Below are 21711 nucleotides of genomic sequence, written 5' to 3'. Positions count from 1 at the left end.
CGAGTGTGTGTTGTTTTCCATGCGCTTGCAAACATTTTCATTGTGCTACTTTCAAGTGTTTAAAGGTATTTTGTTTTTAATCACATAATATGAATAAGTGGATAATTCAGATGATGATGATGAACACTCAGAAAATAAAGATAGTTTAATTGATTCTGGCATTACTGACGTAAAGAGAATGGCGCGTGACTGTAAAAACGTGAAACGAGAATTTAATGAAAGTTGGGAGTTGAAATTTGCAGTGAATGGAGCAAATAATAAGCCAGTGTATCTTTTGTGTAACAAAGTTTTTAGAAATAATAAAGTATACAACCTTAAGCAACAATTTAATAACAATTTTCACAACGAATTTGATGTCAAATTTCCAGTTGAAAGCAAAAATCGTATGGATGAAATTAGCCGTCTGAAAGCACAACTTAATGAACAAACTGTTTATTGAATATTTGTGTACACTAGTTATCTTTGATATAATTCACAACAAATATTATTAAAATGAATTAAGATAAATAACAGTAAAGTTACTCACCGTTACTAAAGACAAAATTTGTACAAGTATTCAACCGTTTAAGTGAACAGAAACTTTTGAATGGCGAAAACCTGTTTGACTGTTTTCGTTTTAATTTTATCCACACTGTTAAAAAAAAATAATAAAACATTTCTTTAAGTTTTACGAATAATTAAAGTTTAAAACAAAATTTACTCACGTCGGCAACGTTAGAGTCGGCATAATCAATAAATCATCGGAAGATGTTAATTGTGATGAATACGTCAGCCCAAAACGTATCGCCCAATGATGAAGCAGACATCACAACAAAATGTGAAGCCGTGATCTCAATGTCTTATTGTACTTCATGTTCGTTCAGATATGATTTCAGCGTTTATATTTAATGAAATGAAACCGTTATGATCTTCACCCTGAATATAAAACCTGAAGAGTTCCTTGCTTCCAACCACCAGGTGTCTTCCACAAACACAAGTTTAAATATAGCCTCTCTGACATGTGTTGTGAAGTTAAAAGACTGGTATGGTTTGTTTTGAATTTCGCGCAAAGCTACACAGGGGCTATCTGCGCTAGCCGTCCCTTAGTTAGCAGTGTAAAGCTAGAGAGAAGACAGCTAGTCATCACCTCCCACCGCCAACTCTTTTACCAACAAATGGTGGGATTGACCGTCATATTATAACGCCCCCACGGCTGAAAGGGCGAGCACGTTTGGCGTGATGGAAATTCGAACCTGCGTAAAAGAAAGGATCTGTTTCAATTATAGAAATATAAAATAAATAACTTTTACGCATTTGACTCTGAGGGTAGGAAATTGGAAGATTGCGTTCTTCACGAGTAAACATAACTGATTACCGCAATGTTTGTTCTTGAACTTCAAGCAAAACTGTCTCTAATCTGGAAATCAGACATTAGATAGGAGGCAACTCGTCAAAATCACCCACTACCAACCGTTAGGTTTATTTTAAAAATACCAACAAATGATAAGATTGACCGTTACATTATAATGCCCCCCGGATGAAAGGATGTTAACCCGCAAAATGCGAGTTGAGTACTGTTACTTAGAGGCTCTACTGTAGTGACGTTTTGTTGGTTTTCGCTGTTCTTTTGTTTATTCTATTGTGGTTGACTAACTTTGGTTAACCTGTACATAATGTTGTAGTTCGGCTAATCAGTCATGTCTAAAGTTATGTTTCTGTGCTAACACTTTCCACAAAAACTACCCCGAACAATAAAGACGTGTTTTAATAATGTTACTGTTCAACTAAGCTTCTGAAAAGTTGCTATGTGATAAAAAGAACATCAAATTGTTGGTTTCAGAAAACACTTTCTCTGTGTTAAAAGAACACAAAGTGTTAGTATTTAATTTTTATACAAAACTAACAAGTCTGTTATCCACCATCGCATACAATGATTACATCAGTTTACCTAATTATTTTCAAAATGTAAAAAAATGATTGCCATTTACTTAGTTTTAAGAAATGGACATTTTTTTAGTAGTTAGCCGTAAACAACTTTATTTTCATACACGTGTGTGTGTGTGTGTATTCATAATTGTTCATAATTACACACGATTTAAACGGAAGCAACTACATTTAAACTCCTAACAAACAAAAAACACCTTTCCAGTTTTGTATTTACACAAAATTTAAATAATCTGTGGCTGTCATACCTAGTACTCATAAAACCTTCCATATTTTATTATGTTTGTTCAATGTGTATAAAAACGACCATAAATCCACATCCACGTACTTAGAACCAAATCTTGAAACATCTCGCACAATATTTGGTATTTTGTACTATGCAAATTTTGAACGTAAACAATAAATATATTTTACTACTGCAAAGAAACAAAGTTCGTTTTAAATTGAGGGACTTGCAGGTTTACTATAACTTTTACTGATATTCAATCAATGTTTGAAGTGGGACAGGTTATCCCACTTATTTTCAGAAGAGTCCAAAACAATCCCAGTACTGGACTATGAGCTTCTCATAAAGAAAAGGTTTAATATACGAGGCAATAAATATTTAAGGTATACAAGGTAGTATAAAGTGTGTTGTTGTTTTTTAGGATTTCGCACAAAGCTACTCGAGGGCTATCTGCGCTAGTCATCAGTAATTTAGCACTGTAGGACTAGAGGGAAGACGGCTAGTCATCACTACCCACCTCCAACTCTTGGGCTACTCTTTTACCAATGAATAGTGGGATTGACTGTCACGTTATAACGCCCCCATGACTGAAAGGGTGAACATGTTTGGCGCGACCGGGATTCGAACCCGCGACCCTCAGATTACGAGTCGAACGCCTTAACCCACTTGGCCATTATGGGCCTAGTACAAAGTGAATGAACCCTTTCGATTCAGGCTTGGTTGATGTGATCGAGTTTGTAATTATATTATAAATCAGTAAAAAAAAAAAAAATGCGTCTGTTTATAATTACCTTTGTTTTCCCGTCCTTTAAACCGTGTCTAACAAATAATCCCACCACACAAGATGCAAATAACTGGACGAACGTAGAGCTCACGCTACCATATCGAATTACGTAACGCACGAGATGCTCGCGAGCATACCTCGAAAATAATTTTTTTATTATTATTTTAGTTATCTTACACTACAAGTTTCTCAATTTTATATTTTAGTTGTTTTTAAAATTAATAAATAAAAAATACACAATTAAAACAAAAATACAGCATTCGATTTCGAAAAAAAAATTCACAAACCGTCCCGCTACCTCCAACTCCACTGTGTCTAATTACATTCGTATTTTGTATATTAATAATGTCTCATTTACATTAAGAAAAAAGCAAAATAAACTCTGCTGGGTTCGTGGATGTTGTCGAGATCTTAATATATAAACGCTGCTAGTATACCAACAACACAAAAAGAAATCTAGGTTATTGATAAATCCACAGAAAATACATTAAGATAAATAATAATAGTAATAATGGTTGTTTTTGGCCTATAAGACTAGGCCACTTTAATAATAAAGCATGGTGGATGCTTTGGCCTACACGGCTATTGATGTAACATACATTTATCAGCAATAAACACACATTCGGATTTCTGATGTCCGTCATAAAATTAATGTTTATGTTAACAAAAACAGTACAACAGTCGTTAATAAGTTGGTGGTTGAATAATTGTAGTATTACTTGTACTTGATCCAAAACTTGACTTCGAAATACAGAACAACAAACTTAACTTTCAAAGGTTCTTCTGCTAAACTGCTTTTGGAAACCAAGCTCTGAAATGAGCTCAATATATAAGAAGATTTGTACAAGTTTGCATACACTGTTAAAACTTAATGCGTAAAAAAATAACTAAAACTTTATGTAGAGCTGCCTGTCACTGTGGTAGTGCAAAAAAGAAAAAAATTCATTTCAAAATTATACATACGTTAGGAAAATTATATGAACAATTCACATATTACCTAGAAAAAGGCATGGCATAAGACATGCGCTAAAATGGCATGGAAGTTTTGTGTGCTTTGGATTATTTTGTTTAACAAACAGAACATACTGACACCAGTCATTACAAGAACACATCCTAGTTAACCCTACTGACGTTGCAGTTTATCTCTAGTTGTTCATTACGTAGGGATCACTGGGAGAAAACCTTTACTGATCAAATAGGTTAATCTCGTTCTTCCATTGGTTCCAGTTTAGCACAACTTTTACAAAATTTGATCAACTTTTATAATCTCTGATTACATGGATAAAGTAGATAATTCTATACTCAACTGTAACATAAATATGTAACATGTAATGGCTTAATTAAACAGATGGTACAAACCTACTACACAAATAAATGATCGCACACAAAAGAAAGCTAATTAAAAAATAAAGTACACGACATGATTTAGAGTAACTTTAACTGCTGTGCTACTCAGGGTCAGGTGATTAAGTTGATCAACCAAAATCTTTCTGAACCATAAATTCAAAGAATTAAAACATGTACACATCAATATACATATCACACATCACCTCATAAAACAAACGGAGAATTGGATCTCCCCCCACTTCAATTACAAATAATCAGACTTCCTCAGACTTTCAATTCCAAACTATATTCTACAAATATGCAAAGATACCATAAATAACAAGGCATTTTAATATTGTTTTTCTTAACATAGTGTTATTTAGTAAAACTCTTAACTCAGCTATTCTGTAAGTTTGTGGAATGAAAAACATCACTCCATACCAAAGGAAAACAGATTTTGAGGCTTAGGGCATATTCTATCTTTCAAAACAATCAATTTATTTTCTGACACACTAATCATTTTGCAGCTAAAGCTGTGTAAACTGGGAATCTTTACTTTTAACTAAAAACATTTTTATTCCTATCAGGGATTTGTCTCTCAATAAAAAAAAAAACATTAAGAGTTCCCAATCTTGGTTTTATGAAGATCCGGAAACAGTAAAGCCTACAGATAACAAGGCTGTTTAATTTTACGATTCATGTATCACATGAACACTATCTCTTAAGCTTACGAAATACGTAACACTATGTCTTACGCTTATGATATACGTAACACTAAATCTGGTTGGAGGTCACAGGTGTTTGACACTGTGGAAAAACCAGTCCAATTTTGTAGTCCAAGCACCACCATAAGCTTCAAAGAATTGGTTCTGAAAATACTGTAGCGCTTCTTCCTCCGTTTTCTCAACCTGTAAAGTCTTTCTTAAGTAACCAATGTCATCGATGGACTGCAGTTCTGGGATTCCTGTCGAAAGCATCATTGTGAAAAGGGTGATCAGCAGGTTAGCATGACGACGTAATACCAGGTAGGCCTTACCACACAACTGTTGAAACCTGAAATGCATTAAAAATAAATGTATATTACACATTAACTACATAAAAATGTACCTTGTGTTAGTTTTAATTAACCAGCATTTTAAGACACCTGCATGTTTAAAATGTTACTACTTTAATTATTCATTATTAATGTACCTGCATGCCTTCCATGTCACTCCCTTTAATTAACCAATATTCTAAAACACCTGCATGTCTAACATGTGATCATTTTAATTACTTTTAATATACCTCCATGTATTACATGTTACCACTTTAACTAACCAGCATTTTAGCATCCACAGGTATTTGCTTTATAAAGTTATTAACCACTGACTATCTTGTATCCAACATGATAGCATTTTAATTAACCAGCACATTACTCTCTGTAAGTCTTTCTTTATAGAATTAGATCCCTCAAACAATGGAAACCTTTTTGTTCCAAAGTTATCATAAGAGTGTCTCTAGCATCATGAGGAACTAACAATAATTTATTACATTAACCAATTTTTGACACTTTTATATTTTTTACTGAATCGTTGCTTGTTTTGAGACCCTCATGCACCTATGTGCAACTACAGTTCGTGGATGATGCAATACTGTCTAATTATTACATCAGCATCTTTATAGGCCATCTGGGTATTGAATCGACCAGGTTTTAGCAGTAAATATAGATTCTTACTGAAAGTCAGTTTTGAAGCCTCTATGTGTGTGATGCTACCAAGGCCAAAGGTTATAAGTTAGCTTACAGGCAAATCAGTTTGTTTCTTTGAGAAAAGACCGACTTTTGACAAAAGGTAAATTATTAAGAAAAGAAAAATTTAACTTGTCTACTGTGAGACACTGGGTGGGTGCAAAGATAAAAGAAACTGGTTATGTGAAGCAACGAAATGGGAGAGATAGTAAGAAATGTTCCACAGCAGCTGAGAAGTGTTCAGAAACACACAAACCTGCAGAAAGGTCCACTGGTGTCTACAGATTTCATAAGGGCATGGCAGGTAACTTCAAGGGTCACTGTCATTGCACACACACCTGTGTTCAGCTGGTCTCCGAACAAAAGACCAAGAAAGAAGCCCCTTCTCATCAAAATGATGAGGCTCACGTGGACCAAAGAATATTCTAATAGGACTGAAGAAAAGTGGAGTAAAGTGATCTAATCAGATGGATCAAAGTTCTAGCTACATAAATCTGATGGGAAGCACTTTTTATGACACTGATGTAGAGAAGAGTTTTATCCTGCATCTTTGAAGGCAACTGTGCCACACCTGGAGGATCTGGTAATATAAGGATATATTGTCAACGTTTATAAGTACATCAATATTCTCAAGAGCTGGTTAAAGCCAATGATTCAAAACTACTTCAGTGGAGCTGACCAGTGCACGTTCCAGGATAGCTCTGCACAACAGAGTTAAAAATGGTTGGTTATATTTATGTACTCTGTGAATTAAACATGAAATGAAGAGGAAGTCTCAATCTACACATCTTGAAATTTTGTTTCATTACTTCAGGTAAAGGACTGTCTTTAAAAAGAGAGAGAGAAGATACTGTGATGGCCAGGCAACAGCCCTGATCTCAACTCTATTGAACACTTCTGGAAGGTGATGGGTAACTGAAGTACAGCTAGAATCTATACTTTACCGTCAATGCACAAGCCTATCATAACATGTAGGCCAATTATAAGTGGTTTAAACTTACTGCTCATCCTTTAACTTGTCTACTGGTTGAGAAATTGAGACTTAAATATTAGAGAATGTAATATTCAGGATAACAGGATGAAGTCATTTCATCATTTACGTTTCACTAAATAAAGCCTTCTTATTCATCAGATTCTTTGATATTGATGTTGAAAATTATCTTTAAAATATAATAAAGAATTGGTCAATCGTACTGAGACTGTGCTGAAAAATCCTTATTTCCATATTTAAAACTAATGATAATTTTGTCAACAAATTAATATTCTAGCAATAATACCTCTCACCACCTCTTTTTAGTGATCTATTTATGCTCTAAGATTTCCAAGTCATAAGAAGCTCTAATATATTCTACATGATACAGAAGATCATAGAACTCTATACACAGTTTTTAAACAATATACATAATACTGATGAAGGAACTGCATGCACTATGGAATACAAATAATATGAATCAGTCTTTGTAGATGTTTTTTATTAAAAAAGATTAGAACAATTTAAAACTCAGTGTCTTCAATAAGCCTTTTGCTAACACATTACAACTCCAATCACCCCTCTAAGTACAAAATTAAGCATTTTTAACACATACTCGACATGGTTATTAATATATGTTCTGATATCATACGTACGAACAAGTCAAACCATTCTTTAAAGCTGTAGTAACGGTTATAGGTCATGATCTTACAAATGTTGATAAAGCTTTTCATAAATACTCTAACTTAGCTCAAAACAAGCTCAGCAGTATACCATTTTCCCTGTCATTTCAGAAGAAACTGCCAAAGCATTTCAAGTAAAAGGTTAGAAAGTAGGCTTAATTCCTAAAATGTCGACCACATACAAACATTCAAAAATCCTAAAAGGATTGAAGTTCTAATTTACTAAACCATTTCTTGTTGTAGTAGAATTTACAGAAGACAAACAAGAAAAAAAATAAAAACAGGATTCATAGAACACCAGTATGACAAAGTATAGTAACACTGTGTCCTCAACTGTAGCTGAAAGCTTTAGAAATTTTGACAGTCTTAAGACTTCAACAAACAAGCATAGAAAAGAACTTAAGACAAAGTATGCATAATTCAAAACAAACCTCTATATAAATGAATGGAATTATTTCCCACTGGAAAAAAATGTTTAAGTTTTTCATTATTTATTATTTACCTACACACTTCCTCTTGTTTCATAACTCTATTTTTTAAATATGAGCTTTGGAGTTTAATATAGGCTCTAAGCTAACATTGTATTCACAAAGCCTGATGTTAGAGGCTGTGGTACCAATTGGGTAAAACAATCAATAGAGTTTATCTTTTATTGGCCCAACAACGTTTATTTTTTTCTTTCTTTACTTTTAATATATGTTTTTAACAGTGTATTCCTTCCAAAATCATTTTATCACATAGTTTTTTAACATTTTTGTATTTATGAATTAGATAATTACACCCTAATTTACAAATTATTCGTTTTAAAAGTAACAAACTACGCTCTGGCAAGAACCAGTCAACCTTTTGTTGGATATCCACCTGCTCCTTACTTAACCATGCCACCAGCTGTCCGTGAAATAACATAACCTCAGAGCACCAGCGTTTATAACAATTATACCTGAATGTTCGTATCATTGCACCACACAAAGAAGAATGTAACCTTTTTATTTCTGTATTGTAAAAAGCATTAGATTAACAGAAGTATTTGATACGAAAAGTGATGAATGAAACAACCATATGGTTCTTCTTCAAGTAAAAACCAATGGCACACAAAACCAAATAATTAATGTATACACACACACACACCAGTTGACCTGCACTGCAAAAACTGAGTCACTGGACCTAAAATTAGTGAAAATGTACTCTAACCTTAACATTGTAAACTAAGCAAGGAGCATGTTCCAACCGACGAACAGTAATACAGACACATATTTCACTGTGTGATACCAAAGGTAGAAATTACAGCAACAAACCATTTTTTAGGAAAACTAATTTAAAACTTACGCTTGAAACTCTTTGCTTTTTTTAGGATTTTCAGCCCCTTTAGCAATGACGTACAAAAAGTCTTCTGTCAACACAAACGGCACTCTCTCTCTGCTAATACCAAACTTCTTTTTGAAGTGGCCCAGAAAATGTCCAAAATCGATGTGAAAAATCTGTAATTAAAGCAAGTCTAACATGAAAATTTTATCGGGCACAACAAAACAGTGTTGTGATATCATTGGAAAAAAATACAGTGTCAAATTAATTAAAAGGAATACTTTAACTTCAGAGGAAAAAAATTAGCTCTTATTTCTTATTTTCAAATAATTCTAGAATGCTCCAGAAATTTAGAAAATTTCTTATTATTTTTTTACATATGAAGCATGTTAACATACTAAGTTTTCAGACAATTTTAATAAATGACTAATCATGTGTTCATAACTGCCTTGTTTCTTTTCTTCAGTCTGATGTGAGATTATAATTGTTCTGATTAAGTTTTTAATTAACAACATCGTGAGATATCTTGTCAAGCAAACTTTAATATGTTCTTGTACTTATTTTATGACGTCCGACACGACCAGGTGGGTTAAGGTGCTTGACTAGTAATCTGAAGGTCGTGGGTTCAAATCGTGTAGCATCAAACATGCTCGCCCTTTCAGCCATAGGGGCATTATAATGTGATGGTCAATCCCACTATTCATTGATAAAAGAGTAGCCTAAAAGTTGGCAGTAGACAGTGATGACTAGCTGCCTTCCCTCTAGTCTTACACTGCTAAATTAGGGACAGCGAAGCACAGATAGCCCTCATGTAGCTTTGCGCAAAATTCAAAAACAAAACAAACACTATTTTATGTAAAGAATCAAAATAGTACTTAATACAGTGATTCACAAGTAGGACAGTAATAAAAATATTCTTTAAAAAACAAAGTTAAAAAAGAAATGAAAAGAAAATAACCCATGATATATCGTCTATGGAATATTAAGAATAGATAACTTGTTACTTATTTACAAACTGACACTTTCGATAAACGTTTATTAAGACAATGTGTTACCTTATTAATGGGAAAAAAAAATCTAAGACTATATTCAGCAAAAGTTTGAAAAAGGCAACTGCCTGATTTGCTTTGGAGGTAGTAATGGTCCAAATGGCATATTCTCCAACATTTATAGCCATCTTAATGCTTTAAGTGTCGTTTCCTAAAACACTCAACCCCTTAAACCCAAGCTGATACTACCAACGGTTGGATCAAAACCTGATTTACCCATTGAACAGTAAGAGTGTTTGATGACATTTATATCTCTTTGGCTAAAGAATAATCCAAATTATGTTATTATACAACTTCTATAAGGTATGGTGATAACTGTTATGACACCATGAAATTAATTTTAGCAGAACATTGAAATATTATGGGCTTAGAGTTAAGTTTGATAGTTAGTATAAATAAACAAACAGTAAAAAATTCCACAATAAAGATGATTCATTTGAGCTTTGAAAAATTATTATTCCTACCCTTCTGTACTTTGTTTCAACTGAACTATTCACATATTAAAGAACTTTATAACACCTATAATACTAAACGAACACACATCAAAAATTTCTAAAGGATTTTTTAAATGTGTGTGTGCACATCTCCAGTGATTAATGAAAGAACCACCAAAAGAGAACACCATTTCTATATGTATGAAAATTTATGTAACAACTAATGACAACAATCACGTGAAAAACATTAGAGGTTATTTTTCTTGAACAAACATTTTATTACTATTTCTATAACAAAACTAAATAAATACCTGTCCTCCTTCATTAACCATGATGTTGTCAGGGTTACGGTCTCCAATTCCTAAGATGAATGTTGCTACACAATATCCAGCACACGAACATGTGAAAGTTTCAATTGCTTGTTCATACCTACATCAAAAAAACAATTAAATAATGAGACAAAAAATGCTAGAGTTAAATCAAGTTTTTAGGCAAATTCAGACACAAAACTTTGTCATATTATAAATGATACATTAAATTATTTCAATGTTTGTTTTTCATTAAAAACTCAAAGTCAGTTTCTCAATACTTTAGTTTCTTACATATTTCCTTTGTTTTTCTCTTTGATCCACTTGTGAAGTTGTGTCGAATCTACCTGGAAAGCTGCCATCCGACCACCCTTCCTCTGGATGTTCATTACTGTTTTGGCATTCCGAACCACTTCAATCATACCTACTTGTTTCCCAGTAGCCAGACAGGCATATGGAAGCATCCTGCAAGTTATAGAAGCATTCAAAAGGTCGTTAGAAACCAGTACTTGAAGTCATGAAATAGCACATAAACATACAATACAAGTGTTGGTTTTCATATTTTTAAATCTTTTGTCAAAAGATCACACTTTTATACATATGTTTTTACTATGCTTCTGCTGACCAATGGGATAAACCAAACAATATAAGGATCACTTAGAACTGTACTCGATGTTTGATCACATGCAAGATCATAGATTGTTAAACCTTCAAAACCAACTTGCTTCTTTTACATTCCTTAACCCCATACAATGACTTATTTGGATTACCAAGTTACTAACAAACTTTTGTATGTACTGAATCAAAACACAGTAATCTTGAACCAAATTAGAAATAACATATAATGTAATTATTCACATTATCAATATTTAGGGTCCACAATGAATTGGAATAAATAAAGTGCCCAAGGATTAATTAACAAAATTTAATTAACTTTTCAAGTCAGATCTAATAGTGCAACTGGAACAGTTTAAAAATCACATACAATCTGAATAGAATGAATTAGTAACTGATTCACAGCAGATGAGACAACACTTCATTTCACTCAGAGTGAATTTAAATATCACTGCTAACTACTCTTTAAGACTTTCACATTCCGAATGGGTTATCCCACTTCTGTCGAATGTAAAATATCTTTGTTTTTATACACAAATTAATTTTATACACAACAAAACTCATAAACGTTTATTTACACTTCATACTGGTATTCAGACAAACACGTGGCAAGTAGTTACTATACCCATGCTGTGAATCGAGGAATTCATGACTGATGTGCTATTGATGCAAAAATGTACTTGCACTTTAGGGCTCCAAATGTGCAATAAAAGTAGCAGTCAAGAAATGAGTAGTTCAAGTTGACTGGCTGCCCTTCCTTTTGTTTGACAATTTAAATTTAGGGACAGCCATGTGCAAACAGTTCTTTACAAAAATTATAAAAATAAATCCTACTTGTTCATTCATCACATGTCCAACTTTTCATTAAAAATTAACCCACACAACAAGTAGAAGCTGCTTCTTACCCATTATAAGTTACAAAGAGTTTGTATAATGCCTTAATTCACTCATAATGACAGAACCACCATAAACTTATTGTTTTGATAACTTCTTTGGTTCTGGATCTTCAGTATAATATTTTTACTTCCAATATATTTTATTGTGAAAAATAATTTGATTAACACTTATTTTTGATTTCTGTTGAGATATGAGAGTATTATTTTAAATTAAAAACCAGAGTATGAGACAATAATAATAATAATAATAATAAAACTTACAAACATTTAACCTCCTTTGATAACGATATTAACTAGAGAAACTGGACTTTTCCAAATGATTTAGATTGAAAATATCAAACATTACATGGATAAATATAACTTTCATAGCTACACTGTTTGAGGCTGGGTATTGGTATTAACACTTTTACTAATAAAGCAGAGAACAACGTTTTAACTTTCTTAGGTCATCTTCAGGTTAACCTTCTTTCTTACCATAAGTATAGAAGCAGCAACACCAATTTAAAATTATTGTACAGCTTTATTTTGTTATTTTCTCAAAGTTCCACTCTCCCATTTTAGGCTCTAATAATATAGTCTGTCTAACATTGACAACACATCTCCAACATGACTGTTTCATTGAAACAATATGGTTTAAGAGTGGACCCCAATCAAGGGTGAAAAGTGATTAAGATAGCCCGAGGCAAAACATGTTAACTAATCTGACAAGAATGACCCTTGAATCAAACCTACAAAATAGTTATGAAACAGACTAAAAAGTGTTCCCCTATTATAACAGCATTATGTATATAAACAAAGTAATACTTGTTAGAAAAATATGTGCTGTCTACAAAGATGGATCACAGCAAGGAGTGATAATGACCTACAAACCAGTAATGAAAATATAGAATGCTGAGAATTACAAAATAACACCAGTGTAGAACAAAAAGATAACCTTTTAAACTTCTTACCTAAGATCTAACCCTTCATTTTGCCATATACTGTCCATGATGTAAATAACTTGCAATGTCAACATGTCCTGACGCAGATCTGGAAAGTGATTCATCATGTATAGCTAACCAGACTCTCACACAAGTTTCATAAGTCACATCCACAACAATCAATAGATTCTAATATGTAAAATATATAAAAGAGATTTATAACTCTTAAATTAACCATTTGTTTTCAAAGGAATTATCCTGAAGACAAGTTGGTGTTTCACAAAAGTTCTTGTCAAAGTTAATTTCTCAGTTACATTAGAGATTATCTTTAACAACTTCCTCAAAAACTCTTATTAAATGTCCTTCCAGTGCACTGACTAATGTTTCAAACTGTAACAAAACATGGAATGTAATATACATAAAGGTATCTTCTATTTTAAAATTTGCTTTCAATGTTCTATACAGTATTTTAAGATGAAGTTATTACCTGTCCTCATGACTACTGTTGAAAATGTTAAGTTAGTTTCTCTCAGCATTCTCACACGTTACTTTATTTTTACTTATAAGGTCTTGGTGTTCTTCCAGTTGTTCATTATAAACATTCTAACTTATACAAATGTTTTAAAACTACAGTATTTTATAACTTCAAGCAAGACAATTTTTAGCTCACAACTAAACCAAGGAGTACAGAATAAAACAAAAAAATGTTAAAGGTAATGTTCAGTGAGCTACATATAACTGTTAAAACCTCTGTTTACATAAAACCAACAGTTCAAGATCACATCCATATTTAAACAGACATTCAACCAATATATTACACTGGTAGTGTTATATGAATGTTGAGCAACCAGTAAATTATCACATTGATGTGTGCGAGAATAATAGAGAGATAGTGTTAAATATAAAGCTACACATACAATACAAACAGTAAATTATTAATGTAGATTTGCTAATATCAAAATTAACCAGCATTATAATTAAACAATTGAAACATGTCCTTACCGTCACCATTCTTAAAGATAATGGAATTTATCTTGAACATGCATTCAGACATGGGGTCGGGATTCTGCCAGACAAGCCACAAGGGTTTCTTAGCAGAATCCAGAATTTTGCATTCTTCCACACTGAAACACAGTTTGTTTTTTTAATTTACAAATTGTGATCTACAGCAGTCAAATCTGAGATTTCATGTTGTTTTAAAAAAAAATACATATTCATGTTCAGCTGAACACACAGTTATACACAATGAAACATACTGTTTAAGTCTGGATCTTTAAGAACAAATGTGTAAAACTGTCAATTAGAAATGCACAAATCCAAAAGTAAAAAAACTAAAAACAGGCAGCACCCCCACAGTTATACTTGTTACCAAATTACACAGAGAATTCTTAATTGTACTACACACATTTTCATTCAGCATCAAATCTTTTTCTAGTGTCCAAAAGTAATTAATTTCAACATTCTAAGCAGTTAATGAAATATTTTAAAATTTGTTACCACTGAGTGAAATTAAAGTTTATATGATACTGTTTCTGCTGTTCGTTTAACTTCACAAGATGCAAAATCTCAGATTTTTAACCATGTACATGTTACAAACATTATTTTTGTCTCAAAAATATATAAAATTAATTTTTTTAATTTGTTTTACATGGATAAATTCTCCATTAACTGACACAGCTGGGAACCAAGTCAAACCAATTTAAAAACTTAAAACACTTTAAATATTATAAGACTTTTCATAAAAATGTACACCTTGTGTTTAAATAAAACAACAGTATTGATATATTACATAGTATGTTGTAATCAGAATTGAGGTTATCTTACCATTATATGAACTGAGAAATAAAAAACCTTGCATGTTTCTATTACTGTTTCAAATAAGTTCCAATAAAAAAATATTAATTTTACAGTTTACATTATTAAAGTTTTCTGCTTACAGAAATTCAAAATTATAAGTAGATTTTCTTAATTAATAAATATAGATTTTTATAAATAATAAACAATCACAACTTATATATCAAGTACTCCCTAATAAGGGAACAATTTTATGCAGGGAAATACTAAAAATGAGAAGTTATGAATCCAACTCCAGAGAAGGTACCAGAAACATCTACTGCACATAGCATTAATATAGTCTAAATTAAAAATAATTTAAAATGAAGGTTAGTGGCTTTAGAAAACTAATATCAGACAGATGCTCTCCAATAGTTTTAAATGTTTTGAAATGTAACAACAAAGTTTGTTTGTTTTAATTTTATGAAAAGCTACAAGGGCTATCTACATTAGTTGCTCCTAATTTGTCAGTGTACAACTAGAGAAAAAGCATACACATACAGTTATGTACGATGGGGAATCAAACTCATGACCTTTAGGTTATGAGTCAAGCACCCTAACTACTTGGCCATGCTGGACCACAAAACAGTAAAGATTTTAAACAAAACTTAGCTCAGCATCAGTAGCAGCTGAGATGGTCTTCAAAATGTAAATGGGAAAAGTGAAACAAACATCTATTCACAGATGTCTAAAATGTAGACACAAAACTGTTAACTGAAATTCTCAACTAAGTTCCCCATTGAGTCATTTTTTGTTCCTGATACGATGCTCTTAAAATGAGACGATCAACAAAAATAAAGATTGGACAAGTGATAAACAAGTTGAATGGATATATTTTGGTGAAATGATTCATTTCAATCCCATAATAATAAGATTAAGTTAGAAAATAAATCATTCACTTCATATTTTCTTCAGTGATAGTAGTTACTTACATAAGTTTTCCCAACATCCTACTGCTGTTAAGAGGTGAGGGAAAATTCTGAAGTGCTTCAAGATAATCATTTTGTTTAACTTGCTCATATAAAAACTTTAGACGCTCCTACAGAGAGACAGAAAAGAAAAGAAACAAAACAGTGACAACTATTTTTTTCTATGTAACCTATGGTTACAATATTAACGAAACTTTATAATATGACCAGTTTATATAGATACAATAAAAACAATGAGTGGCAAGATTATCCTTCCTTCTAGAGTGAGTGGTAACCAATTACAACTAAAGTGTAAGAACACAAGTTTAATCTAATAAATACCAACAACAAAAATTCATTACATCAAACCACGAGATTTTTCATCTCATCATATTGATCTAGCTTGAACCACATCCTCTATTCTAATGACAAATATATTGTTCCCTTTCTTCAATTGGAATTGTTTAAAATATTCCTCTTTATGTTTCTTACCAACTAAACAAACAAACAAAAAAACATCTACTTTCAAAATAACTTTTTAGGAGTCTGAGCACATTCCGTGGATCCTTATGAAAATACATCACAATCCCAGCTCACTCACACAGCTGAGACAAAACAATAAACAGATCAGCACATATCATAAGACAAAACAGATCAGCACATATCATAACTTGCAGCTTACACTTGTCATACTTTATCACAACTCACAACTGCTATATTATTTTGCACCTCATAATTAACTTCTAGTCATGTCATAAACAATGATACAAATCAAAACTTTTTTTTTATATATTTCACACATTTCATAGACCACTGAACATATTTTTAAAACTGAGATGGTGATCCATCTAATGGATTTGTACTAAAAAGAAATTAGCTCATCCTCTCGTTACCTTTCCTAAGTATATTCACAAAGAAGGATCTCTCAGTAATGCACAGTTTCCTTCCAAATACTCATCTTGAAATATGACACAAGTAAACCTACCTCCTTTGTTTCATAACAGTGACCACTCTCTGCCCAGTACTTTAAAATAATTTCACAATATCTTAAATATTACAAATAAGCCTCACACATGAACTTCATCTAAAATATTAATGTTTTTATTTTTCATTCTTTATTACTCCAGTTAGAACTAATACTTTTGATACTTTCAACAATAACATTGTAGTTTTTAAATCATGAGATATGTTATAGAATTATACATATTAAAATAATATTACAACCACCTAAAATCAACCCTTTACTCATGCTATGCAAATTAATATCAAATTTTGGACAATATTTACTTACTAATCTTTATCAATTATATCATTCTGTTATTTATTTACTTAACTTTTTTTATATTTACAGCTTGTTTCATTAAAATATTACTTATTTATATAGGCAGGAACACGAATGAAGTTTCATAGGTTAAGATGCTGAAACCATGCTGTTCAAAACCTGCATCATATTTATCAAGTGACAATGATAATTGTCATTCCACTTCTTAACAGAAGTTTATTAAAACATGACAAACCAACCAAAAGGAAATTAACAAATACAACACATAGCTGGTTTTCTCCAATTTCAAAACCATCACTGGACTTGGCTTAACAACTGCCCCAGTGAAGTTTTGAACAAGAGGAAAAGAAATCACTATAAATGTGTTACTTATGAATTCCACCCACACTTTAAAATATATTTCAACAAGGAAGTTAACCTTTTGTGTGTCATCCTTTTTTTCTTTGAGTGTGTCGGTCAGCTTGGTCAGCTTCTCCAAAGCTTCAACCTGTTTAACTACCGTTTTCAAGTGAGATCCGAGGCCTCGACAATAAGCTTCAAGCAGCAACCCAAATTTGGTAGCAACTGAAGGATTATACATTTCTGCTCTGCTCATATAGGGGTAAAAATAAACTATCATGTACAAGAAATATCATAAGTCAGCACATCATGTTATCCTTTTCTATATTTACACTATACAAGGAAATTCAATTTAGCTTTCCACCTGCATTACTTAAACATATTATGTACATTTAAAAATCTGAATATATTAAAACAAAATAGAATGAATACAAGCTCAATCTCTTTGTTAGGTTTATGGTTAAAAAAGAAGCAGCATTTTAAATATAGTATTCAAACAATTAAGAAATGGCTACATTTTCTATGACAAGTTTCAAGTTGGGAATAGTCAACTGCTGATTATTCCTTCACTATACCTTCCAGCTCTTTTCAGTTTAATTATTACAAAATACACCAACTTCTTTCAAAAACACTTATTTACGAGCAAACATAAAAAGAAATACACTTTTTAACCCTAATTTTAGCATTACACTATTAGATACAGATATCACTTTGATCAAACTTTGTTTTTAGCTTCCTAATGCTAATCAGTCCAGATTAATCAATTACACAGAATGGTAAGAGTTTAACTGAAATTTCATGAGATCATTTTTGATATCAATAAGAAAAAACGAATGTTTTTAACACTATCTAATACAGAATCCTTCTTAACCAAACTTAAACGTATAAATATTACCAATGCAAGCTAGAGGTATGACATTAATACAGCTGCACACCACTTTTAGTGTCCTTTGCATGTCCAACCACATTACAAAACACTGATGTAAAGTCACCTATAACTCACAAGACAGACAGAACATCCACACCATTATTTAACAAAAGTCTGTATGTGTGTGTTTATAACTGGCAAACAACTTGACCTATTGTCACAAAATTAATAATAAACTTCAGACACCTTTAACTCATGAGGCAATATGGTAACTAATTATAATATTCAAAGCTTTACAAAATATTTAAAACCACACTAGATACCTGGTCCACAAGTGCATTACATATTATTCATTAATTGGACCTTACACAATGAATAGTTTGAACTTACTTCAAATGCCAGAAGAAAAAGTGTCCAATCTTCCGATTTAAGAGAGCTCTCTTTAAGAGGAAACGTGCTAATTCACCATCAAGGTAAGGTTCATACTTTAACACCTGTAGAGAAAATAATTTTATTTCATAAAAGAAACATTATCAAACAAACCATATAATGTTTGTATACAATGCAGAGAAATATGTAGTGTTAGAAGTCAAACTAGGTAACAAATTTTCATGTATTACAAATTGAGCTGCACTGAAAAAACAAAAGTTGCAGCTCATTTAGAGCAATTTCCTATCATCAACTCATTTCGCTCACAGCTTGCTATAAAAACAAGTTTTGCAAATCTAATCAATTATATATGGAGATGAGTTAATGCTATAAGAAACAATAGTCTCTGTCTTTAAAATAATATGGCTACACTTATAAAAAAAAAAAAAACAAAAAAAAAACACTGAAATTAATGTCAAGTGGGGAAAATGCAAATAAGGTACACAATGTAACAAAACATTCTTAAAAAATGAATAATAATGTAGTAACTACAAAGCTTACAGACTATATTGTTTGACTAACATATTACCTCAAAATCAAAGATGTTCTGACAATCACTATCATTACTTGAAAACCAAGAGTTTTCAATCTAATCATTGTGAAGGATAGACCTAAAAGAGGGAATCTAATGTTTACAGTACGGTTGTGCTGATAAGAAATCAATTGCTTTCATAGTTGGTAGCCTGTGTTCTTACCTGCTATATTTATACAATTTACTTTTTTGTCATTATAAGTTTTCATACTAACCTGTACAAGTTGCAATAGATACTGGGACAGAAAGTCATCACTCAAGGACTTGTCCAGCCACTGAACAGCAAATGTCCGAACAACTCGGTCAGCATACTTACAATCAAGTAATTCTAAGGCAGTTTCGGGAGACACTTGAGACCAGCCCTCCAACAGTACGTATAACTACACATTTAAAAAGAGGCAAAAATGGATCAACATAAAAAAAACTACCCTACTATTTCATGGAATGTGACCTTAATGGAAAATAAAGCAACTAAATTCAGTGATAACTACAACACAAATTATTATGCATTCTCTAAATACTTCTATTAAGGAATACTTTTCTCCTTCAGGGCACCAACACATGAGGATAAACCAGATTTCTGAGAATAAATATATCTGCAGTTAAATCTGATGTTACATACCTAAAATACAAAATTAAAACACTTTTCCTCATTATCAAGATAATACACACTTTAAACATCATTCTAATATATACAAATAACATTATCAGTCATACACAAGACCAATAATGAGTTTTAAATCCTCCCTTGCATGACATATACCTGAACATTAGTTTTATATTGTAATCCTCCAAGAAATTATAATGAAAGTTTAACAATCTATAGCTGGGCAATTTATAGCAATAAATCAAATAATATCACAAAAATAATCAACTAATTAAAACTACTGCTTCAGATTATCACTTTCCAAACAAGATCAGTCAAGTAACCATTGTAAAAATAATGAAATAGATCAAAATTACCCTATTCTAGAATGACTGCAAATTGTAACAGGAAACTACAATTACTTATCCTAATTAGAATAAGACTTGTAACAATGTATATCTATTTATACATACTTTTATTGGTTTATTGCCCCTTGAACCATGGTGAACAAATAATCCCACAAGTTGTATGTGTGTGTGTTTTTCTTTTAACAAAGCCACATTGAGATAACACATAGCTCACATGCATACCTCATGAAGTATTTTTATTTTTATTTTACCTCATATAACCTAATAACTTGAATTTTTATATTTTAGTTATGTTTATCATAATATATAAAAGAGCATACATGTTTTTTTTTTTATTCTTTTGCTGTGAGTTGCTGATGAAATTTAAGCCTACTTTTCTAAAATGCTGATAGTACTTGTACTTTAAATACTTATTTAATTAAATAATGCACCTAAGAACAAAAAATAATAACAATATGCATAAGTCAAAGTTGTATAACTATCACTATTTAGCAGACTTTCTACCTATGACATATGAGCCTTTAAATATTACCTTAAGCTGTCAACATGAACACCACAAGAAAAACTTTCAAACTGAAGATGAAATGTAATTTAATACATCATTTGATAAATTAAACCTTTGGTTTCCTATTAAAAACAAATAGTACGATATAAAACATCAGGTAAACCTTCTGGTAATTTGTGAAGGAAAAGATGTGACAAGTGGGCAAAGAAAACAGGTCTAATTTCTAGTTTATGACCCCATAAACAAACAAGATTCAAGGCTATACAAATTATGCTTTGCCTGAGCGATATCTACATTATAATGAGTAATTTACACTAAATCATATACTTCTCAGAGAACAAATGTCACAATTCTCACACTAGGGAAGACTGAGGATATTTAATAATATTTCCTTATAAAATTAAGAAGTTAGACTTGTATTAAAATTTGATTTATTAACTACGTTTATATGCCAAATTCATTCGTATACACCTATAATAAAGTAGTTTAATCACATTTTGACTACAACTCTCTAAAAACTCAAGACATGCACATTATGATCTTCCTGTAGCAAGAGACTTATTACTGGTCTTGATTATTCAAACTATAAAAGTAATTAAAATATTGTCATTATAACTTCTTAGTATTATTGATTAATTCAAGGTTGTTCAGCTTAATCAACTAAACAACCAAAATAATCAACTAATCAAAATTAATGTTTCTGATTGTTCCAACTACCCAAATCTTGTGAGAATAATCCATTAATAGGTGTTTCATTATAAAATTACACTAACTGTCCCTGCTCTATTCAACATACTTTTCCAATGTTGCTTGGTTTATTGACAAACCTATACTAGATTTAAAAAGATTTTGACCAACAACCAAAGAGAAATAAAGGTACTCTAACATTACTGATATAC

At 31.6% G+C, this 21711-nt stretch overlaps 1 protein-coding gene across 1 annotated transcript in view; it reads right to left on the bottom strand.

Moving 5' to 3' along the window:
* Positions 1-416: 416 nt before the first annotated feature.
* LOC143227803 (phosphatidylinositol 4,5-bisphosphate 3-kinase catalytic subunit alpha isoform-like) overlaps positions 417-21711 on the bottom strand; it is a 36527-nt gene continuing 15232 nt past the window's right edge. The window contains 10 exon segments of the mRNA XM_076459053.1: positions 417-5312; positions 8965-9116; positions 10735-10852; positions 11026-11196; positions 13193-13271; positions 14165-14286; positions 15928-16034; positions 17604-17772; positions 18783-18886; positions 19569-19733. Coding sequence (XP_076315168.1) covers positions 5051-5312; positions 8965-9116; positions 10735-10852; positions 11026-11196; positions 13193-13271; positions 14165-14286; positions 15928-16034; positions 17604-17772; positions 18783-18886; positions 19569-19733 — 1449 coding nt within the window. The 3' untranslated portion in view covers positions 417-5050.

Source organism: Tachypleus tridentatus, chromosome 10, assembly GCF_004210375.1.
Source record: "Tachypleus tridentatus isolate NWPU-2018 chromosome 10, ASM421037v1, whole genome shotgun sequence".
Taxonomy (NCBI): Eukaryota; Metazoa; Arthropoda; class Merostomata; order Xiphosura; family Limulidae; genus Tachypleus; species Tachypleus tridentatus.
Note: the sequence above shows the minus strand (reverse complement) of the source record. Positions and strands in the feature narration are given on the sequence as shown.